This window comes from Argopecten irradians, chromosome 6 (genome assembly GCF_041381155.1).
Source record: "Argopecten irradians isolate NY chromosome 6, Ai_NY, whole genome shotgun sequence".
NCBI lineage: Eukaryota > Metazoa > Mollusca > Bivalvia > Pectinida > Pectinidae > Argopecten > Argopecten irradians.
In genome coordinates this window covers 8,110,095-8,134,493 of record NC_091139.1, presented here as the reverse complement: position 1 = coordinate 8,134,493, position 24,399 = coordinate 8,110,095, and the positions used below count along the sequence as shown (strand labels likewise).

The window sequence follows — 24,399 nt, the reverse complement described above, 5'->3', positions numbered from 1 at the left end:
ACCGGATCATAGGTCTAAATGATATGTTCGTAACACGGAGACCGTTGTCCAAGGAAATTAAAGAAAAACAATTCTGACAGACAATCAGTTCAAATATGTCGCCTTGACCTTCAGGCTTGACCCGTCATGACTTAGTAGAGTTTAGAGGCCATTATCTAACGTACGCAACATGTGTTGAATAAGTTATTCTAGATCTTAATTCACCAATCCGAGGATTTTAATTTAAAATCCTAATCATGGTGATCTCCTCCTTTCGGAGACCCCCAGTCGACATTGATTCCCTCTATTCAATTGTCGTGGAATCCATGCCCTGCGGGAAGTCTCTGTCTCCATTCACCATTGAATATTGATACCCGATTATATGGTCCTGTGTGTGTGGTTATCGGATGTGTATAGAAATTCTGTAATGGCCACTTTCTCCTGTCTAGAGTTCAGTAGCCAGGTCAGATGACCAATCCGGACACAATGAGTTTGTCCGCCACGACATGGTCAGCTTAAACTCTGTTATTACGGAGAGCATGATTCGGCCAATCCTTAGCGGATCATCCGTTTTTGTTGACTGTTTTGCAATATCTTTTATTTCCTTGCTGATGCAGATCTGTCAAGGTAAGAGCTGGTCAGATCGTGTAGGCAAAATGTATTAGACTATTAGATTTACATCTAAAACAAAGCTTTATAAATTAAACCGGACACACTTCTGACAAAAGGACAGATTTTGTTCCATTATTTTGCTTGTTTATTTTTTAGAAATTTTCTTCCGGAGTACATCAAATCTTAAAATTCTAATCGAAATGTTTTATGCGAGTAACTTAGGTTTTATTTAGATAATCATGTGTTATATGCTAACAAACTGACGCAGAACCAGACAAAATTACTGCTCTAAACATTTCTGACCTAACGTTCCTTAGAAACATCGGCTTAATCCGCTTAGAAGATGAAATGCTTTCCGTCGGGAAAGGCTATTCAGCGATGGGTACAGATTTATTTAAAGTTGCCGAAATTCCATCTGAGATAGTAAAATGTTACATAAAATCCACCTAGCGGTATTGACAAACATTGATTAGTAGTGATCCCCGGGCAATAACAGTATCTTAAAAGAAACTGACGGTAGCGCCACCTTCAGGTTAAACTATCGTGTAACCCTCAGGGGAGATAAGCCGATAGGAGATCGGGTGATTGGGCCGAGAGTAGTCAGAGGAATAATACCGTCACTTATCTTGTCAAATTCAATCAACAGTACATGTATATTTCATGTAGGTACACATGTCAATTAGGCCATGACAGAACAGGGAAATAAGTACACATGTAGAGTAAACAAAACTTCACCAACAATTCGGGGAAATTCATTGACATCATTGGATTCATTGGCATTCATGTAACTTAAAGAATTGAGCATCTAGTTTGACAGCATAAGGGAATATGTATACTGGCACATGCCAGGTATAAACTGTAATAACAATATGACGGGATATATCTATATTAAGTATTAGATATCGGGTTTGACAGGATTTGCATAATATTCCATCACTTGTCTCTTGATTATATGCAACAAACACGACTGAAACAAATATATCACCAATACAACTAAAGTTCAGCTCTAATATATATATATTTTTTTAATTTAAATTATTTATTTCATTTCCTTATCATACCAAGTAATATTGATTCAATTTTAACTTTTATTTATAACATACTTCGAAGTTTTGTCGAGAGGTGTTTTTATTAATGTTGTGATGTATAATTTTATTGTGTACTACCTATGTTATTTACACCCTGATTCCCAGTTGGGTGCCTGTTTAGCTATATAAATTATGTGTAAATTTTGAAATAGGATTTCCCAGCTCATTAAAACGTAATGGCAGTTTTCGTACTGTTTCATTTAAAGATCCTGTGAGATTCATTGAACGAAACACAAAAATGTCAGATACTAAATGAATTCTAAATTGCTTTAACAATTGTCATTTTTATTCAGAAACAAACTACTATTGTCAATGACGTCGGTTGACTAAATTGAAATTACCTGGGAAAGCAATTAAATTCAGTTGATATTCTTTCTAATCCAATACACGTGGGTAACACATAGAAATACTCGGATTTAAAGCCGACAAACTGAATACATTAAAATTACATCAAAAGCAAAACTTTAACAATTATCATAATTAACAAATGTCTAAAGCGTCTTCTATCGTTTTTAAGATTATAAGCACATGAAAGATAAATGGGAGCAAACAAGAGATATAATTAAGTACATCTCGAGGAAAGTGTCATATATTTTAGATTTATTATGAGATTAATCGATTGGGAAAATCAAAGACAAAACATGGTGTTAACTAAAATTAGAGGAAACATGGTGGGGGAACACGGATACGGCAAACCGGAACATCACGTATATTGGTGGTTTATTTATTTTATTTATTGTTTTATTTTATTTATATATTTTTAATATTACCTAACTTTTCTATGTACATGTATGTAAATTACTGTGATTTGAGCACGTTGTGGGTAGCTGACATCATTGTGACGGCACTATTTTAAATCCTGAAACTCGAGAAAACACCGACAACTTCCACGTATTGTACATTCTATTGGGTTCAAGGACTACGTACGTATGATGACTTTGCATAACGAGAGCAGATCAACAGAAACGTAACAGTAATAAATAAAGAATAATTCAGCTTCTGAATAATTCAGCTTTTGATTAATATGTAGCATTACTGAATACTCAATATAGTGGTCGACGTCCTGATAGATGTACTACTATTTAATTCAGAAAATAATTCACATTCGACAATAAAGAAATGTCTTTGTTTAACCTATAATTATGACCTGTTGTTGTTGACAGCAGTCTGTAGCCCCACTAGTTTTTAGTTTTAGGTGTGTGGGGGGGGGGGGGCGGTTAGACAGTTTTTATGTGATTACATCAAGCATGAATACATCAGTGAACAAAAAGCCTCAATCCATCTTCAATCAGTGTATACATAAAACATCAGTCGACACAGTCTAATTTACATAGCCCCAATACATACCTGTAATCAACGAGTGTTTTCACCTGTCTGATTAGGGCACTGTTACCGAGACACACGTCACAGCGACACACATATACTTGTTATACTGGATTCGGGTTCATTTATATTTCCTCAAAACATTTGCAGTTAAAATGTGACACATTTCAAGCTTCTTCTAAAATTATTTTGATTTTCATTGTCTTCACGAAACACATATTTATAACGTACCATTAGATATATTTACCCTTGCACCCTTGCCAATATTGAATGTATCACACTATGTTTGACATACTAAACTAGCCTTCACCACACATAGTTTTTCTTCTCTGACATGCAACAATTATTAATTTTGATGCAACTACTCGTATAGCTTCAGTTTCGCACATCCTAAAGATGCCCTTTTTATGAAACTTTATTTCTCACTATTCAATATTCAATATATAGGAAATATAATATTCTTTTTATGATTATAAAAAACATGTCTCAGAAACACTTGCAAAACTATTCTACTGAATTATTAAAACTGAAACATATTACAATGTATGCATAATTTGTCATTTGCATTTATGCAGTACAGATTTTAAAAAGTTACATATATAAAAGCTTATTTCCGTAAATTCTATGACATTTTCAGGCTTGCTCCATTCGTGCATACATGTAAGACTTAGATTTATATTGGTTTTATGTCCTATAAACACACACGTGTATGGGTCCTATGAAGTAGGATATTTTTACATACCTTTTGGTTTATGTCTAATAACTGGAGATCATAGATGGATTATAATTGCCCATTATTTTCGATCAATACATCAATTAATATTTTATCAAGCTCCGGTATCGATCTCCCGAGAGAGACGATCTAGTCTGTTTGTCACGCTAAAACAAAAGACTTGTTACGACAGGCCCGGTCGGTTCCGCCAAACATCGGCTTCAGAGGCTGAGACGGTGTCTAATTTTAAGACATTGGAGAGTTTGATATATAGTGAATGGACTGACACGAGTTTTTACTTATATATATATATACATTATTAGATTTACAATACATTAGTAGGACAATGTTCAGATATCATATGGCCATGACATGTCATATGTCTGAAACTTAACAATCGGATGTTCTTCTCAAAACAAGAAAATGTGTTCATGAACTTGTCATGAAACTTATTCTAGCCGAAAACGTTGAAAATCGTGGTTTAATTATAAATTATATGTGAGACGGGTTATTGTAAATCAAGTTTCATACGAATACCATATGTTTGGAACAACGATTTCAATGACAAATCAATCGGCGGGAGTAAAAACAAAGATTTCTTTTTTTTTTTGTAAAATTTACGTCTCGATCTATGAGTAAGTATAAGCTTTATTTAGACCCCTCTCATCTGAATCTCAAAATAAATCTCCACCCATGACACGACATGACGAAATATGTATTTTTAATATGTCTGAGTACAGGTGATAGTGTGTATTAGTTGTATTTGTTGCCATGGTAACGGGTATTTCATCCCTTTGAAGTGACCCGTGACGGTTTGGAACGCCTTACTGTCAATTCTAGTTTAAATGGGTCTGGGTCGAGTCGGTTGGTAATAAAACCCACGTGCTTATACTGGACTCCGAACAAAATATAAACATTCTGTATATCTACAGTATATATACTAAATATATAATAATTATAAACACATAAACAGTCGCGTGGCTTTTGACATCAGTTATTACAACACGATGCACGCGTGCTTCTCGTGTTTTGTGGACATCACAACACTGTATACGGCGAACATAGCGTGTAACATATAAGCTATCTCAGGTAACATTGAATGTAAGTTATTTAAACGTAAAGGTGTGATCCATATTTCATACAATAATTTACATACCAATGAACTTTTTAGCCGGTGAGTTTGGTATAAATAAATCCCGTGTGTTCAATAGAATATTATGACACTAGACTTCATGGTAAGTTCCTCGTGAAAAATCGTATCGTTTTAGAACGATGTCACGTGTAAAATCAACAAGAAATTGTCTCCTGTGATTTCCAATCACCAAGCATGATCAATACACATTACAATATTCATGGATACCACAGATATTATGGAACCGCACACAACATAAACACAATATCACATTATAATATATCCATGGTGTAATATCGCATTTCCTTTCGGAAGGGGGGTTCCAACACGACCTATATCAATTATCAATAACGATTAATGCTGTACCCACTCACCTGGTAGATCTACGTTTCGTGGCCTCTTTGGCTGCGTTTGGTCTCCCGTTCATTGTGTCCAAACCCGGAAAAACTAGTATTTCAAGTTCTCTAGTAAATCAGGTATTCACTAAACCTGTTCTAGTCCAATGTTACTCCCAGACATTCATTGCCATGATAAACTCCATCGTGTCAGCACCATGTGTTCTGGGACTCGCAGGGAAAAGCGACACATACGACCGTCGACCTACAGTAGCATGCAGGTAAATACCAGTGGCATAGAGCGAATCGTCCCACAGGTAAATAGGCTTTTGTATAGAGTAATGGGCTTGCTAGGGTGACTAGTCTCCGCGCACGTTCTACTGGGGTGATCGTTTACTGGACATTGGAATTGGTCAGTTCCTACAGTCTGTGACTTTGGGGTAAAACAATTGTATACGACTCCCTCTGCCTGAATAAAATTTCAGTCATTTTTAATATTCATTCGTGCTTGGATTAAAATGTGTGCCTGTTGTCAACAAGGCTTGGAAGGCGGTGTGTGTGTGGTGAACTTGTAGCGTATAGATCTTAGTGCATTGGAGCCGTAATGCTTTGGTCAAGCATGAGTGAACATGTTTTAGAAGTCTTGTGAGGCGCGGACAGGGGCGCGCGAAGGGAATATGATTTATGATATAATGAATGTAATTAAAAAAAGTATACGAACAAAAATATTGAAAGCATTCAAGAGTTCAATAACAAATACGGCGAACAAGTTATGTATAATAATTGCGAATGATATATTTTATCAAGCGCATGTATTTGTATTTGTCCAAATCGTCACTTAAATATTCAGACGCCACGGGGCGTTAATATTCAAAGAGATGATCGAAATATAAATTATGTAAGAGTGAAAGTAAACAAAGGCCTGTCACCTGTCATTCTCGTGAAAACAATAACATCAAGTGGAGAACGAGCACATGATTCAAGGAACTAAGCTGTGTCACGGTTTAAATGTAAGGGTTGCGAATTGATATACATTGTCAACAAAATCGATTCATGAAAATAAACATAACGACGCCAACAAAACAGTAAGATCAAATCAACGTGAGAAAAATGTAAACAAAACATAAACATTACGGCAACAACAAAAACAGACCAGGCATTCCAAGAAACAAGCGTCTTCTTAATCATATATGGCAACAGGCGCAAAAAATCTTGGTCAAATCAGGACAAGAATACCCGTAATATACAAAATGAGGTATCAGTGATATAATGTGCAAGAAATTTCAGATGACAGAAAGTATCACACTGCAAAATTGTGAACGTCAAATAGTGAAAGTCAGGATTCATGTAATCTTCTGTGGTACGCGAGGGGAATTTCTACATAAGTAATAGTTTGTTTATTTTCATATGGGAACAGTTCGACATTTGATCCATAGTTTTCCTTGGTTATCAAGTCAGAAGGTAGATTTGTTGTATCAATGTTATTTTCTTACTATTAACCTCCGTACGTGACAGTATGGACTTTTTTCTACAATGGTTAATAAACCTTATACGTAACTCAACCAATACCTGGTTGTCATTTTTTCATTTCGAAATTGTTTTCATTTGAAGTAATGGTTGACAATGGGGCAAGGACATCCGTCATGTGGTTGGTAATTTAATGATGAGTACGTTTAGATAAGGCAAGTTTAGTGATTTATAATTTAATGGTCAGTACTTTCAGGGAATGCAAATTTAGTGGTTGATTATTTAATACTTAGTACTTATAGAGGAAGCAAGTTTAGTGGTTGATTATTTAATACTTAGTACTTATAGAGGAGGCAAGTTTAGTGGTTGATACGTTAATGTTTAGTACTTTTACAGAAGAAAAAATTTGGTTAGTTAGTTTTGTTTCATTTTTAGTGTTGAAACTACGACAAAGGTTTCATAAATTGAAGGGGGGGGAGAGCTAAATATTGTTTCATGTTTAATCGTTTATTCTATGTTGAGGACTAGGTCTTGTTGGTAACGTTTTCATACATTTTCTATTTGTTTTGCTTTGTTTTGAAGTTAACAGAAGGTCATTCATCATGACCATGTTCTGTAAATGAGTGAAACATTCATTGCATTCAGTTACAGAGATTCGAATTCATCCTTACTTGTTAATGAATTAATGAATAGCTTGACCTCGTATAGATACGATTGTTTATTCTGACTTGCATTAATCGGATATGAAATATCTATGATGAAGGAACTCTTGGGAAAGTCATAAAAGCGCGAGGTTTAACATTGGTGACGGATGATCATGGTGTCTTGCAGCTGTATGCTTCTCTTTAAACCTCACGAAACATTTGGTGGACTGATTGTTCTCTGGCACCAACGTTTACGATGCTCCACCGCCGACAGAGCATAAACGATGTTCATTATATGAACAATAATTTGTGTGTAATCATGTATATATATGTCTAATTAACACAAAAATATAAAATAATCTATCTTGCTTTTGGTGTATCCGCAACAAGTAGTTCATTCCATAAAGACCGTAGTGCCTCGGAATTTTTTTGGGATGCAATCAATTATTTTTAATAGCGTTAACTTGAAGTAAAATTAGAAGCTCAAACTTTTCAAATGAGTAATGATGTAAAGTGAGTAACTTTTGTAGCTGGAGAAAAATACTAAATCTCCTGTTTTTGATAATAAAAAAAATCCATTTGTCAGCGATGGAGCATCGTTAAAGAGTAATGAGTTTAAATACACTTTTGGAAAAGTGATGTTATCCAATAACCGAGATGCCCAAAGTATAAGCTGAAATAGTATATATGGTTAGTGTTAATTCACAGAAAGTCTGCCCAGAAACGATCGGCAACTCCACCATTTTTACGATCGGCAAATGTTTTTCTGTTTGTGCTAAGGGTTTATATATACTCACACAATTGCTTATTTTTATGTTTTCAAAGGTCATATTAAAACATATTAATCGGAAATACTGTCATAGCAGATCATGATATACTGTTTAATGTTTATGCACAAATATCATGTTAAATGAATAAACTTAAAAGTAGTTACTAGTATTCATTCCTAATAAAACTGAGGTCCCTCTGTCGCAAGGAAAGACAATAAAGGAGTTTCCAATCCCTATGTATATTTGTTTCTGGTCTGCAAGACTATCCATGTGACCGTCTACCTTCATTCAATGGTTTCAAATGAGGCTCAGTTGGAATCTGTGTTGCATTTTCTTCCGAAATATATTGGAAGCAGCAGTATTCCTTCTTTTACTTCTTCTATTGATGTTTATGTTGGCATTTATCTCTCTGAGAAAACATATCAGAATGTGGTATTGAAATCGGTTCAAAGAGATACAGGTTTAAACTAAGCTTGAAGGTGGATATTATGAAAGTGAGTCTAATTCTGTAATCGGTAACTGATTGTCAGTTTGGCAAATCAGTGTTCATGCATTGTCGATTAAGCAGTGAACGTTCACTCCTCTGGATCATCTGGATCAACTTAAAGTTATTATTCCATTGGAATATATGATCGACTTTATACGGGTAAAATTCTACAGAAGGGACATTGTAATGGTGACTAGACGGGAGGTATGTTACATGATGTCAGACAAAGTTTCTCTGAGTTGTTCAACCCTTTACACTGTACAATTTCAATTACATACTTGTGTTGTATTTCTTTAACAGTACCAGTAGGGGATGTCTACAGCGACAATGATTTTCTATACATCACTGTTGGGGTATTGCTATGTCTATTGAGTCAGGAAACGTGTGTTGTGTTTATGTCGAGTAATATGAACACGTCATTTTGCTCCAGTAGGTAGGTCAAGTTAATAGTCATTGTTAGAAGTGAAGGTTTGCAGAAATATTTTCCAAAGTTTCCCAGTAATACTATCTGGGATTCTAAATATAACTTTCAGGCCAATAGCCATCACTGACGAGGGTCCTATTGAGCAGTTGCATGCGTGCTACAGAATGGCACGATATATCTATATATATATTCCGACACTGCACTCTTATCGAGGTGTAAAATTGTATTTGTCATTAAAGGCCAATGTTTGTTCCGAATGAATATGGCAAGAATACAAAACAATAGAACAATGGAGTCACTATACATACTTAACAGACGTGGACATGTCAGCACCTTGTAGATTTGAATACATATACCTATAGTCTTGATTGTACAATGTAAGTGACCTTCACCTCAGAAGTGATCACCCCTCTGTCCTATATATATATATATACAACAGATAATTCTCACGGCTATTTTAGCAATATTTCCCGCTCCAAATTGTTTCTTTATATTGTGTTATCTGATAAACCCCATAATAAGGCAACAAGAAGTGATGTCACAGATCATTGTCTCGTGTCTGTAGTCACGTGACCTAGGTCCTTCTCACCACCCGGGTTTGTTTGTCAGAGTAAACAATTACATTCGCCAGTTCACATCTCACGTTGTTTGACTGACACATTGCCATTTGCATATTAAATGACACGCTACACTTTACAAACAATAAGGGGTCTCCAATCTGTAGACTAACATTTTCAATGGGATTCACTAACATTTTAAACACAGTAACAAAAGCAGTGCTGACCAAATCAAATTATAATTAGGTGTATTGTTATAATACGCCTAGCCCAAGACACTCAGACCAACGATAGAACAGTAAAAGTAGATGTCTTTTGTATCATTTGGCCTCCATACTTTCAGGGCTAGAGATAATATATCATGATATAGTTATCGTCGTTAAACATATATAATTGTTCTTGTATTCTACAGAAATAATGTTGAAATTCAAATATTCATCCCTTTTATATCTCTCAACTGTTGTGTCCTTATCTTAGTGTTTGTGGATGGCTCTGTGAGGTGGGTGTAAGAATCGTACCTGCTGCGCTCATTGCATGATTTTAATAATATTAGGATCTTATCTTTTCATTTAATCCAATTGCCTTTCTTCTTCCGAACGTCTCCTTTCACTGCCTCATGTCTGACTATGAGTTGAGCGTTCGTCACAGTGAGGAAGCCTCTAGGTTCTGTTCCCTAGCCGAGACACATCACAGTCCATACAAGTGGTAGTTTATGCTAATGTTCTGTGCGACATCATAAAGGAATGGAACGACTGCTTTAATAGGTGTCAGGAATGTGACCAGACTGGATGTGGTTGTTCTCTGTCTCTGGTAGCACGCTTCAGTGAGATAGCACTATAAAAAAAGTTTCGCGATTACAAAGACTCACAATACGAACTTACTGCAGTCTCCAAAAGAAAGTGTTCAGCCTCCACACACGCATGCATCACACCACATTCACGAGGGGTCTGTCTTAAATGACATTGACTGTTAATAGTCAACCTACCAAGTCATTGTGGACAGTTTACTTTTCCCCATACAACTAAATCTGGTATATTACCATGCATGCATATTACCACCAATTGACATTTTCACTTTCCGGTACCTCCATCCAATCATCAGGAAACTAAATTGATGATGTGTCCAAATTAATTTGGTTTTCTGTCTTTTTTCATTATTTTCCGATTACCTTGTTTAAAGATGGTAACTGCTGACAAGAATGATTCTCTGTATCTGTGTCATTTTGGGTAAGATTTCTCGGTACTTTGTGATGTGTCTTGTGTTTTTGTTGCCATTGTGACCATGATGATGAGATCGATAAATACATAACGGTAACTCTTTCGGAGCATCTTGTCCATGTATATACGTAAGTGATATGGATAATGACATTATTGTTATCTCGGTTTCATCTATTTTTTTAACCGAAAAACATTCAGAAAAGAATATGCTTGTAGAAATGTAAAGGATATCGTTACTCTGTAGGTATTTGCACTCGTTGTGTCATACCAGTTGATTGATTTTATCTATAGTTTGACACATTAAAACGCTTAAGTCGAACTCAACAACCCATGAAAAAACTCGGACGTCGGAAAAATTAAGGCTATCGTTTACCACAAGAACAACAGGGATACCACTGTCAAAGATGTTTGGCACGTAACATTACATAATGTTTAAACCTGACGTTCATCAGATATAGATCTGGTAACCTTCCGAGGACTTGGTAGGATAATTACTTCATGTTTAGATAAATGTAATAGAATATGTAGTGAAATAATCTACGATAATACCTATAAAAACAATACAATCGTTCATTATCCTTCACATATTTAGAATGCCCAGGTAGAAATAGTATCTACATTCTAATTGAGTGTGTTGTGATGCTGATCGGCAGTTTGTGTAAGTTCTTCAGCCAAATACACTGACACCCAGAATAGATGATTCACTTCAACCTTTGTTATCTAGTGTAGATTAAATTACAATAGCAATAATGGGAAACCTCGATAAAGCATCTCCAGTATCAGTTACTCATTCGTCGTTAAAATATTTTAAGGCTTTAATACAGTTTTAAAATTGATTAATATTTTTTAAACATAACGCAAAGCAGCAAATACATTGATTACATTTAATTTATATAAATTAAATTTAAATAGGAAGGTTCAATAATGAATATTTATATTCCACACCTATATTTCTGATAGAGATTTCAACATTTAAAAAAGATTTCAACATTTAAAAAAGATCTTAAAAAAGAAAAAATATTAAAATTTTTTTAATAGCTCTTCCTGAATTTATAAATATGCCAATTTTAACAAAATATATACCATCAGCTTCATCAACCAAGTTTGGTGTCCATTCACGCATGTTATTGATGTTAGTTTGGAGATCAAGTCTGTCAAGGTCAGAGTGGATTCCTTTGGACAGTTTTGCGTCATCAGCGAATAATTTGATGGTAAAGTTGATCATGTCTGGTATGTCATTTACATAGACAAGAAAAAGTGTCGGATGAGAGAGATGATGTATGAGAGAAAAATACTGTTTCATACTTGAATATGAAGGATAGGGATATTCCACCCTCGGGATCACAAAATGTCTTAAAATCCTCGGCAAACCTCGGGTTTTACAACATTTTGTGACCCTCGGGAAGAATATCCCTATCCTTCATACTCAAATATGAAATAGTCTTTTAACCATACCATACTTTACCTCTCCCTGTATTCTGGCCTATGACTTGGTCGACTCATCGTCATTTTCTTCATAGTTCGTCTTTGTGTAGTTACAACGCTGTAAGTGTGTTTTCCGATTACAAATCGCTTTTCCAATCTAAAATTTTACACTCCACATCTTTTAATGCTTTTCCTACATGGTCTATATATATTGACGTTACTGTAATCCACATGGAAATAGTTTGTGCAAAGTAAAATTCATGTTCTTTTTTTTGTATTTATGATTTTACTGACAATTTTTGTCATCCTGACTTTGCAGTTTTTAAAATTTTCAATCGGTCTTGGGTACTGTATTTAAAATTAAGTTTTGAGTTTGTCTTCATTTCTTTATATAACCTTTTTTAACGATGATTTTCTCTCTATGTCTAAATCTTTGTAATTTTCTGTCATGCTATTGAAAACTATCACAGACATCACTTGTACAAACCGAAAGGCTAATATTAAAGTATCATACCTTTGGAGGAAAACACTAGGATACATACATGTAAGTCAGCAAAATGGAAGTAAAACCTTTAGTTTGGTTATTTGTGGTCCCGTTGGATTTGTTTGAAAAGAACAAAAAAGACAAAGTAATTATAATGCATTATTTCAGTGTATGGAAATCCTGGGTCCAGTTTATCACCATTCTTAAATTTTATTTTTTAAGAAGGAATTCCCTAAATTGAAATTCTCGATAGAAAAACTTCTACTAAGAAGTTAAGTAGGAAATCCTAAGTTAAGGAGCTCTTCCTTACTTCTGTTATTGTTTCCTATGGGAAATTTTGAGTTAAGGGATTCTTTATAGTGAAGGAATGTTGCTGAAACTGGGCCCTTGACACACCATCCAATTATTTTCGGCTATTGTCACCTTTGTGCTTTTCACATAAATCCTGTAGTGTCATTGGCTCGTAAAAAACAAAATGGTATGCTGTATTTTCAGTTTTTGCCTTTTTCTTAGTGACTTCTAGGTTTTGTTAAATGTAGACAACTTGTGTGTCGTATTTTCGTATTTACAGTGGATGTAAAAAGTAATACTGTTCTTTATTCACGAGTCATATATTATGATAAAATCAGATGGTTACACGCCACATCCTTTCCTCAAAGATTTAATGGCGGTTAACGAGAGGTGCCAAATGGATTGCATGTGAGAAACACTTAGCGCAGCTAATTTATGTTTTAAAAAAGGTCGTCGTCCTTCCAAGTTACCCGATATGCCCCACTTCTTTCAGAATTCCAGAATGTAAAGATATTATTTAAATATACACCTATTACTGCGCGGATAAACCATTAAATTATAATGTGTAGTTGTTTATTGCACGATCGTTTTTCGATGACAACTTTCAGAAAGACGATATTATGGCTCCAATGTTTCTATGACTTACTGTCAGCATGTTTGGATATAATCCATGCAATCTGATACATGTTATTCCTGCATCATCCATGTCGGCATGTCGGCATGTTGGTAGAAGTCAAATGCCGGTGAAGTATTATGCAATGGCCGCAAATTATGCTAATATATCTCGAGCAATATCGTAATTGCTGTGAAACTAGTTTCATGTTTCATGATTTATATGATTTTGACATCATTTCTTTAATGTCAACTTTGATGATTCTTTCGCCGAATTTCGGTAAAGTAGTGCAGAAGCAAAAGCCATCGTGAAAGGTTTTAAAAGAAATTCCAGACAGTAATATAAACCCAGCATGAAACTTAAACTATACAATATTTCATTATGACACTACAAACTTGATTGAATTTATTGTAATAAGATAACGTAGTTTTTAATGAGCTAGTTTTACTGACCCCTCTTTTGTCCGATTTCAGTGACGAAGTATTCGCCGACGTAAATTACTATATTGGTTACAATCTGATTGGCTGAATGATTATAATCTCCAACCTCATCACATACATGGTTTAGTTATTAAAATTGCAACACGTGCTATTAAATCTCAAATCGTTTAGAGAAAAAAATAACAGACTTTATTAGATCATTCAAGTATCTGCTCTGGTGAGGTTTCAGTCTCGTAAAAATCTCGTTTCAACATCAATCAAATTTTTTTTTTGTGATTTTCAAAAACTAATTGTCTCAATTTGTAGCAAGTTGCCATATGGTAAATGTAAAAAAAATAGACTTCTATTTTTTGTAGAATATCTTATACAATAATTTAAAGAAATTACCAATATGGCGGCCATTTTTTAGAGAGGTAAAATTCCTCATTTTTTTTTACTTCAATATTTTTACTTAACTTGCCGGTGCTACAACAGTTTTGGCTCTATCAAGTAAAATTTTGCTGTAAATCTATTTTAGGTTCACTGAGATGAAAACGATAAGCATTTAAGGTTGGAATCATAACCCATTGGTTCAATTTTTTTTACATTTTATTGAAGATAAAGTGATTTTAATTTTTAGCAAAAAAAAAAAAATGCTGAAAAATAACAAATTTTGTATCGGGACAAAAATCAAGCACACATTTTTATTAGAAACGGCTACTTGTTATCTTTTGAAGTGCAAAATTTTAGAAAAAGTCAGTCATTGGAACTTTTTCTGTGGAGCGTTGAATCTGCCAAAACTACGGTAGGTATTTTCATCTTTAAAAAATAGAAGGGTAACATAAACAGCTGTTCTAAGCAAAAATAATGAGCTGACTGTGATCTTATTATTGTCTTAAAGAAAACATTTATTTTGTCAATTTTGCGAATATTCATACTTATCAGACAACTAATTTGCAAAATATTGCTGTAGTTTTTCATGTGTATGCTCAAAACAGTGAATTTCCGGTAAAATCACAATTTACGACAAAAAGCCATCTTTGATTAATAATAGCTTAAAATCAAGAAAACCATCATATTATTTTTATTACATTTTTAACTTTTGTATGAATTCCTATTTCCAAAAACATATACAAGAAAAAATGTAAGTCATCAGAAAATTTTGAATTTTCACCACAGCAGATCCGTAAGAATACCAAGGGGAAATATTTCATATATCAAGATCACATTTTACTGATGCAACGTTTCACAATACAAATTAAAGTGAATCTTAAAATCTGCATTTAAATTTAGAAATATGATTGATTTATTGTCTGCGGACATCTAACATTCTACGTTATGACATTGTAGTCGATTTTGCCTTTGTCAGATCTCTGGTCCGGATTATCTCAGGAAGGCAATGATGAAACTAGAAATTGCACTACCTAGCTCTCACATTACAGTTGAAAGCGTTTGTTTCGACCAAATCCTTTAAACCTAAAACTCCATAAAAATCATCGCCCTAGATTAAATGATTGATGCCGTATAGGAAGCATGAACTTTTCCCAAAGAGAAACACCTTACATGAAAGTTTATTGCTTTGATTATCTCTGTCACCTTCTTTCAAGAAAATTTATTACTGATATTTGGTCGATACGTCAATTGATTATTTTCAGCCATAAAAATAAACATTTTTTACTATTTTGTTTCTGAAGGTAGCCGAGTTAATATGTACTTCAATAAGAAAAAAATATGACCAGGAACTCATCTGAAGAAGATTTATCCTAGAACACAACTATGATGCTCTTCTATTTCTGGTTTTGCTTTTTTTGTATTTCGCTTTGACGGAGCCGATTACGATTACAAAATTACTTGTACGTTTTTACATGATTCGTCAAAAGTGTAATTAACTGGCGGAACTATGAGTTATGATACGTTCCTTTTTCAAAGCATCTTTTTATATAACTTTCGTAAAATTCATCATAGCTCGATTCTTATTTAGAATTTTTACCCATTCATTGAGTAACTTTATCGTATTACTTCATATTCTAGTATTTAGAATATCACAATACATCATAAACGAACCTCCAACACATCTTGAAATATATCGATTTTGAAGTTGTAGAATATCACAATACATTTTTAACGAAAACCCAACACATAATGAAATATATCGATTTTGAAGTTGTATTCGTTAAAGGAAACTTTTATCACCATCTGAAAAGGAACAAACAATGTTGGTGTTGCATTTGTCATTAAACAAAATTTTCCAGCCTCGACAGCTGTACCAGGAGCAACATTTTTGTTTAGTCTGTCCTTTCAAAGTAGTAATATGTCTTTAATTGTCATCAAGGTGTTATGTTGGATGTATATACCTACGTCATCACTGCTTTATTGGGAGTTTAGGTGATACAGAAGAAGCAGATAAGTTATCTACCCCTTCAATGAGAGTCTATATTACATACTGTACATAGTATATGCATTACACACTGTACATAGTATTAAACCTTCCCCTCAGCGCTCTACCCGGTCAGCTCTAACAAGCCACCATTGTCACGATAATCTAGACAACTTCACGCAATTGTTTTGTCGCGTGAACAAATCTATTCAAAGAATTAAAATGCTGAGTTGCCAATAGTTCTGTTTTCGCTACTCACGCTAACTTACTCATGGGTAATTTGATAATTTTTTACATATGTTTTGCTATGCCTTGTTTACCGATGAGTTGTGTTCTCGGTGTCAAGAGTCTTGCCCTAAGCAGGGACTCTAATTACAATTTTTAGCCATGCTTAAGACTTACTGTTAGAAAAGAATTATTCCTTAATACAAAATTGCCTACTGTTATGCATTTCTTCACCGATTCTCAGACAGGTGAAACGGTAATTAGCATCTACATGATCATGTAGTGCTACAATGGATTAAAATAACATTTTATGGAGATTATCTGAATATGTCGACACAATTATTTTATTTCTTATTACTAACATATTTTATATTTCGCCATCTGACTCTGCATAATATGAATATAAGAAACGACACAACACTGTGGTCTGTCCTACCTGCTGATATTTTTATGTAAGGTATACGGAGTAAGAGACGATGTAATGTAATCCCATGTCAAACACCTGGTCTAATTATAATGTGTCTGCGTCTGAGTATTTGCGGCAAATACGACACGGATGCATGATCATTAATTGGATGTTCTAAATAGAACCCATTTATACATAAATGGGAACCCACAGATATACTAATATGATATAATTTTAGATAGTTTAGGCAGAGAAGAATACATGACATATGATTCAAAATTTCTGAATGATTATATGTATAAATTAAAAAATGAAATTCTTTTCCCTTGAACAATTACAAGCCATACTCTGCGATGCTTTTATAGACAAATATTGACGGCTTCCCTCAATTTCCATATCTGTCAATCATACCAAAGTTCCACTGATTACTAAAAATATGGCATGAAAGAGTGAAAAGAAACTTAACACCACTAGTAAACTCTATTTAGTGTTTTGTTATGAAGATGAGATAAGGTCATCCCCCATTACTGAATTTTTGTATAATCATATCTCATACACCTTTTATCAATCGTAATAGCATCTACATAATACACAAACACAAACTGTATAGAAAATCTGAATATGAATTTATTCATAAGCACAACATGAAGCTAAATTATGAATATAAAACATGCAGCTGTTTTACCATTGTAAGACTTTCTGTAGAAAATATTTTTGAAAATTACCATGGGAACTCAAGATAATAGAAAATTTGAGAAGTAGCAATAATGAAATAATGAAATAATAGATCGGGAAGATGAACTGTGTCTCATATCCTTTTGTTGGTGTGTAATTCAGAATGTATATGTTGAAACAAAAGAGGAAGGATGAGCAATATCTCATATCCCTTTGTTGGTGTGTAATTCAGAATTTATATGTTGAAACAAAAGAGGAACAATGGTATGTAATACAAAACCTGTATGTTGAAACAAAAGAGGAACGATGAACTGTATCCCATAAGTTTGTGTTGGTGCGTAATTCAGAATGTACATATGTTTCATTTAGTGGTAATACTGTTTATATACTATTTTTTTCAGATATGACAAGAAGTAGTGCTGCATCATACAGTATCAAACAGAATGGCTAGGAAACCAAACTGGAAATATGCACCAGCAAGACCAAGTCATCACCACTATGGAAGACAGAGGCAAAGGTTGAATTACTGCTAATTACTTAGGATGAAAGAAAAGTGATCGTTATTTTATACAGACTCAATACCATTGGATTTTATTGTCACAGAACAGGATTGTTTTGACAATGTGTGATACATGAAATCTTTGTTTCAAATGAATAGGTATTATTTTGTAAGTTCTGAGATTAGTTTATTCAGCGATCAAATATACATTCGAATCTGTTCATGTTATAAGTATATAATATATTCCATTGATTATGATTTTATGTTACAAATTATAACGTCAACTTCAGTAAAACTACAGCTATGACAAAATGGAATACGGTCAAACATTTATATCCAATTAAATCCAAGGTTATTTGTGGGTTATATATCCATAACCCCCAATATTTAATAAGACGGTCCGTATAATAGGTCCGGACCCGCTCTATAATTATACAACACTCACTCCTTTATATTATAGCTACCTTGGATAGGATCGAGTAGAGAGTCCTGTAACAGGAGACCGGTTGTGTCAGAGCTGAGCTCCCCAGGGTAGGCTGGAGTATGATAGATACATTGCACACGCCCATCGGAGCCACTTATAATTTACAGCGTGGACCATACAATAACATCTAGACACATGGACTATACAAGAGCAATGTGCATTTGACAGGAAACATCTGATTTAAATAAATTCTACCTATTTTGGTTTGATAATTTTTACATCCGTATTACCTAAATAAAGATGATTACGAGAACAATGAATTTATATAAAGCATTAAATCCTACCTATCGGGATTCTGAATCACTTTATGGGTTTATAATAGGCAGTCTCGTTAGTGTTGAATTCACCTATCTCAAGTGTCAAAATGTAATACATTACATCAGTGAAAGAAGTAGGGCACTAGTTATCAGTTTTTCAAATAATGCCATCACATACATAACCTAACATCGACTTTTATTACTGGGGTCTATTATCCAATACTAATAATGCACCATACAAATCACTATAAGGTAATATAATATCACATGTATTTACACTGGCTGCGAAAAGTTATGTGGAACACTGCATTTCTCTTCGGATATTATTGCTCTTGCTATGCATGCATAGGTGTCTTTTTAGATTATAGGATATCATTGACCAGGTTAAAAACACATTTTCAAAATTTTATTTAGAAACTAATGAGATAGATATCGATTTCCTATTGTATCCCTCCCTCATTCCGATACTGAAACCAACTGTCTTTCGTGTGCAATTTACTTTCCCAAATTTTGCAACCTACGTGAATTCGCAAAAAGTGTATTTCCACGAATGAATAAATACCAAATATGTATTGAAATGAATTTATAATAAATTTGCATTCCGCGTTATCCCCGCGAACTTGCTTTGAAGCTGAGATAGCGAAATTAACATTTAGAAGCCGCGAAAGACAGTTGGCTCACCGTTTTATATTCTGCACAGTTATCTTGTATTCCCAATAGGCACATCCTTATAAGTACTCGCTATCCCTGACGAAGGGTTTTCGTGTAGTCTTAACTTCTAACACCGCAGTGGTATTTGTTTCCTAACTTTAGCTTGCAAACGGAAGAATGTTTTCTGAAATACATATTTACAAACGTGTAAAGATTTAAACGAGCATATTTGCTCAATATTCTTAATATGATCGACGACCCTTGACGTTAGTTAAACATTTCATACAGAACTTCCGTGATGAACTGGTGCTCTCTGAAACCCGGCAGTAACCAATGGCATCAATTAATTCGAGTGTAAATGTTTTTGTCTGAGGACCTGTCATACAAACTTGAAATATGGGATACAATGTTATTCCTGTATTTCTTTTATCAAGATTAAAAAGTAAACCAAACGCGTCCATCTGACTATAATAATAATTTCAATATATTGTGGTCTGTTTTATTGGCATATTTTCGTTTTCAAATTTACTTTGATTTTCGACCCTTGCTTCCCCTTCTTCTGTACTCGGTATATTTCTGAATTTATTACTGACGTTTGAGAAATGGGTTTACAGAATATCAAAGAAAACATAATAATAATTCTCACATGTTATTGCTTTAATTTTTATTTCTGATAAAACATATGCTTGCCATTAAAACATAGCGAAAATAATGACAAGATTTTTTTTTATCGTGACTTAAAGTCTTTTACATGAATCATCAGATATATATCTCAATATTAAGATATATTTAGACTCTATAATGATTTCAATGCAGATTCAAAATAATGATCACATAGATTATTCTATTATATCACATATATAGAAAATAATTTTGACGTAATAACATATTAGATGAGGCTGATATTATAAATGTAAAACATGTAAGTTCAACTTTTCCTTCTTTTTCGTGAAAAGAATAACTTTGCCTTTTGGTATTGCCTGTAAATGTACAATATAGTACATGTATATTCTCTTGTATATTAACACACTTCATAAACAACCCATACGATCGTCTGTATTAAAACCATCGTCTGACGTTAATGTTCTAAATTCAATTAAGTTACCCTCTAAGTTTCTCTCGGAGCTTTTCATGGATGAAATATATTATGATTTATGCGATAAGAATCAAATTTCAAAGAGAGCCAGTGACAGATTGCCTCAGTATGATACAGACCACAAAGGGACTTATAGTCAGCGTAATACCTGTTCAGGCTCAAGGTCAAAGGTCAGGACATCATAGGTAAACGGTCTATTTCAGACAGGTCAGTGACTTTCACACTTATCAAAGGTAAGATATTACTGAATTCATTTCCTTTAAAGTAAAGTATGTGGCAAACGAAAGTATATTTATCATCTGGAAAGTCAATGGCGTGAGAAAAGTGATTCCTATCTTAATTATGTTTACGATGATTTGTTAGACAAGGTCAGGTGTAGTATATCATAGAAAACATGTATTAAGTAGCCGAAGGCGAGTATATGTTGTATTGTTACACTATTACACTATGTTGATGAGGTTTCTACTTGTATATCAATCATAGTTCACTCATCCGTGTCGTGTTCGTAGTTAACGTCACTCACAAATGTTCTGGTTCATTAAATATCAAGCAAAACAAATACTTCGAACTTCATTTCACGAGAAAATGCTTCACAATGTAGTTTACACAAAATGTATTTCTGAGTTATTAGAGAGGAGACAAATTCATAGATGCATACAGTCCTATGTATAAGGAGAAAGGACATTTTATTATTCCAATACTAATTACAGCTATACACAATCCAGATAATTTTCAAATAATTTTAGAGGACTTCATTTTTTACCTTAAACATTATGTCGCTGTATTCAGTGATGTCTTGGTATTACTATGGTAACACTATGGCCAATAAAATGCTTTTTATCAGTCGTATTGTAGCGTAATTGCCCTAAATTTCCATTAAAAAAAAATCTCAAATATTTATCTTAAATATCGATAACATGGAATAATGTCGTTAATTGACTAATCGACTTAGCTCCCGGATCTATCACTTCTTTCAATCGTTCTTATTTTAGTGATATCCTTAAATCGAAGGCACATTGCCAGCTGGCGATGGTAACAACTACTAAATAGTAAGTTTTTTTTATATAGATCAATATTTGCTTCAAGATATTCAATGTTAAGAGGCCCCACATAATTCAACAAGGACCACAGGTGACGGGCAGATGACAGTTACTGACCGATGGGCGCTGTTTGCAATGTGAGTACTCCGGCTTCCTCCATCTCAAGGTCATGTCACGTCCTTAAATGATCTTGGTTATTCATAAGCAGTTAATCCAACCCAAACAACTATTTCAAAATACTTAATGATTCTGGTCATTTTATACTGTCATGTTTATATGGAAGAATTCTATTTGTCTATGAAGCCATAGCCTAGTTTATAATGCTCCTGCAGCTCATCAATTAGCCGTATAACTTTCATAGGAAGTTTTCATGTTCTTCTGGCATTAGTTTGATGGGATTCGTCCAGGTATTTCGATACGTTATGTCCACCATGAAATTTGGAAGTTCGACTATGTTGTCACTTTATGTTCACACTGTTCATGGCGATATGCTTTTCCATCTTCTGATTGCATTTATCTCATAATAAAGTTATGCAGTGTATATATGGCTTTTGATTTAGTCATTGCATTAAAGTAAATTCTTGCTAAAATATATTATAAAAACTTCTATGCAGATAATGATAACTTCGTGCTGTACTAGTACAAAGAACTTCATGCATAAACACCAACATCACTAAAAACAACAAAACCACAACCGTTTCGGGTTTTGTTAAAATAAGTATATGAAAATCAACATTACAGGGCACAGACTATTTTTGGAACTAACTGATTTTTAGCTGTCACTGGATTAGACAGCTAAGATATAAGGCATCAAAAGTAGGTTTGATGCTCCTAAAACCCAGCTATAGACCAAAACACGATAGACCGGCCGAGTGATTCTGACTGTTGACATGGATACCTCTCAACACGAAAACCGTCAACATTAGTACTATATGACAAATTTTATAAAATATGTTTACAATGCATTTAATTGGTGTTTGTAAACATAATTTCTGGAAGAAATTTATCAGTCACGTTTACATGCAGATACTCACGTCCTGAGCGTGATTGGAAGTAAGGCGTCAGATACACCCGTGAATTATATATTCTGCTACCTGTTTGTAATTTACAACCTTATGTATACTTGCATCTTGTTTAATTTAACAGTGAGAATTAACATCTACAGGCTACTGGGTAAGAGAAACGTTCTATTTTGCATGTAGGACCAGTCATATTTAAAACAGTATATGGTATGAATCGATTATTATATCTTTTATAAAAAATGTATCATTTTAACATTTCATTATTCCTTTTTTTTAACCTACTACAAACATTTATCATAAAGATGCCGTTTCATAACAACATGACGATATTTGACAGTAAAAGTTCTAGCTGATGTCAGTTCCAGAAATGAATGACAAGTTTGTCCTATATAATGAACTCTATTTAATGGAGGAATTCGAGTGAATGGGAAAGCGATCTAAATCTTGTCACTGCCATACGCATTTAACAAGAGACCAAACAAAGCAATGTCTTTTTAAACACCTATTCAGCATAGGAGATTTCGTTATTAGGAATATTTTAGTAATAGTATTGACTCACTCATTCGTAAAATCATATTTATCAATCGGGATCACATTGAACCCTTTGACTCGTTAAGACGTCATCGGCATGGTATCATGTGTGTGTCATGATTATGTTGTCGTGAATATAGATGTAAGTACTTAGCAATTGTTCATTGAGAATTGTTATATCCCTATAAATTAGTTTCTGTATAAACTCTATTGACAAAAATGCCAATAAATGAACTGTTCCGTCGAGCGGTTCAAAGTACTGTTAAAATCGACTGTTAAAATGTGCTGTTGGACCGGAGTGACCTCACAGACACAATTCGTGACGCCGATGCAATGTTTTGAGTCAATGGGTGTAACAAAACAGTTATCGACTGGGTGTTCGGCCAGTCGATTTGTTGGACCCTCTCTCAAAATGTTGCCCTCGGCCTTCGGCTTCGGGCAACAGTTTTTCTTCGGGTCAAACACAACATCTGTTGCCTTCAACCCAAGTCAGCAACTGTATACTTTTATTTAGTTCCGCATATCATGGCATTGCTGTAGTATATAGAGAATTAACTCTAATTTCTTATCGATAAGCGTGAATAGTTACATAAAAACACAGACATACGAGTAATTCAACAATAACAATCTGTTGTTTAGTGAAAGAACATATGACTCGACTGACCATGACGTCATTGCACATGTTAGGGTGTTATAGTTGATTGTACTATCTTTACACCATATACTTGTACAAATAAATGTTATGATGATAGCTCATCATAGGTAACGATTCACGTTTGTTATATAAGAAAACAATTTCTTATCACATTTAAAAAAAAAATAAAAAAAAAATAATGTACAATGTATGTGTGCTTCATTTGAATCTTAGATGACCTTATGTCCAAAATGAAGTTTAACTCGAATGGTGGTGTGGAATTTTACCATCAAACATAACATTCTTTCAAATCGGAATACACGTACACCTACCACAAGAAAATGAAACAAATAAATACCAACACATGTGTTTGATCCGAGTCTCCCCGTATGTGCTCAGCAACTAAACGTTAACGAAAGTTACAAAAAACCTGATGATGTAGGATATAGAGATTTACATTGCAGGTCATATAATGATTAATTTATTCATATCTAACTTTTTAAATAATAAGTATAATAGAACA

At 34.0% G+C, this 24,399-nt stretch overlaps 1 protein-coding gene and 1 long non-coding RNA gene across 2 annotated transcripts in view; one reads left to right on the top strand and one right to left on the bottom strand.

Moving 5' to 3' along the window:
* The window catches only part of LOC138324877 (grainyhead-like protein 1 homolog), a 61,674-nt gene extending 56,316 nt beyond the window's left edge, over nucleotides 1-5,358 (bottom strand). The window contains exon 1 of the mRNA XM_069270098.1: nucleotides 5,221-5,358. Coding sequence (XP_069126199.1) covers nucleotides 5,221-5,273 — 53 coding nt within the window. The 5' untranslated portion in view covers nucleotides 5,274-5,358. The remainder of the gene's footprint in view (nucleotides 1-5,220) is intronic.
* On the top strand, nucleotides 5,323-22,230 carry LOC138324878 (uncharacterized). The gene is made up of 2 exons (XR_011208694.1): nucleotides 5,323-5,462; nucleotides 18,064-22,230. It is a non-coding gene; the product is annotated as an uncharacterized lncRNA (long non-coding RNA).
* The last annotated feature ends 2,169 nt before the right edge of the window (nucleotides 22,231-24,399 follow it).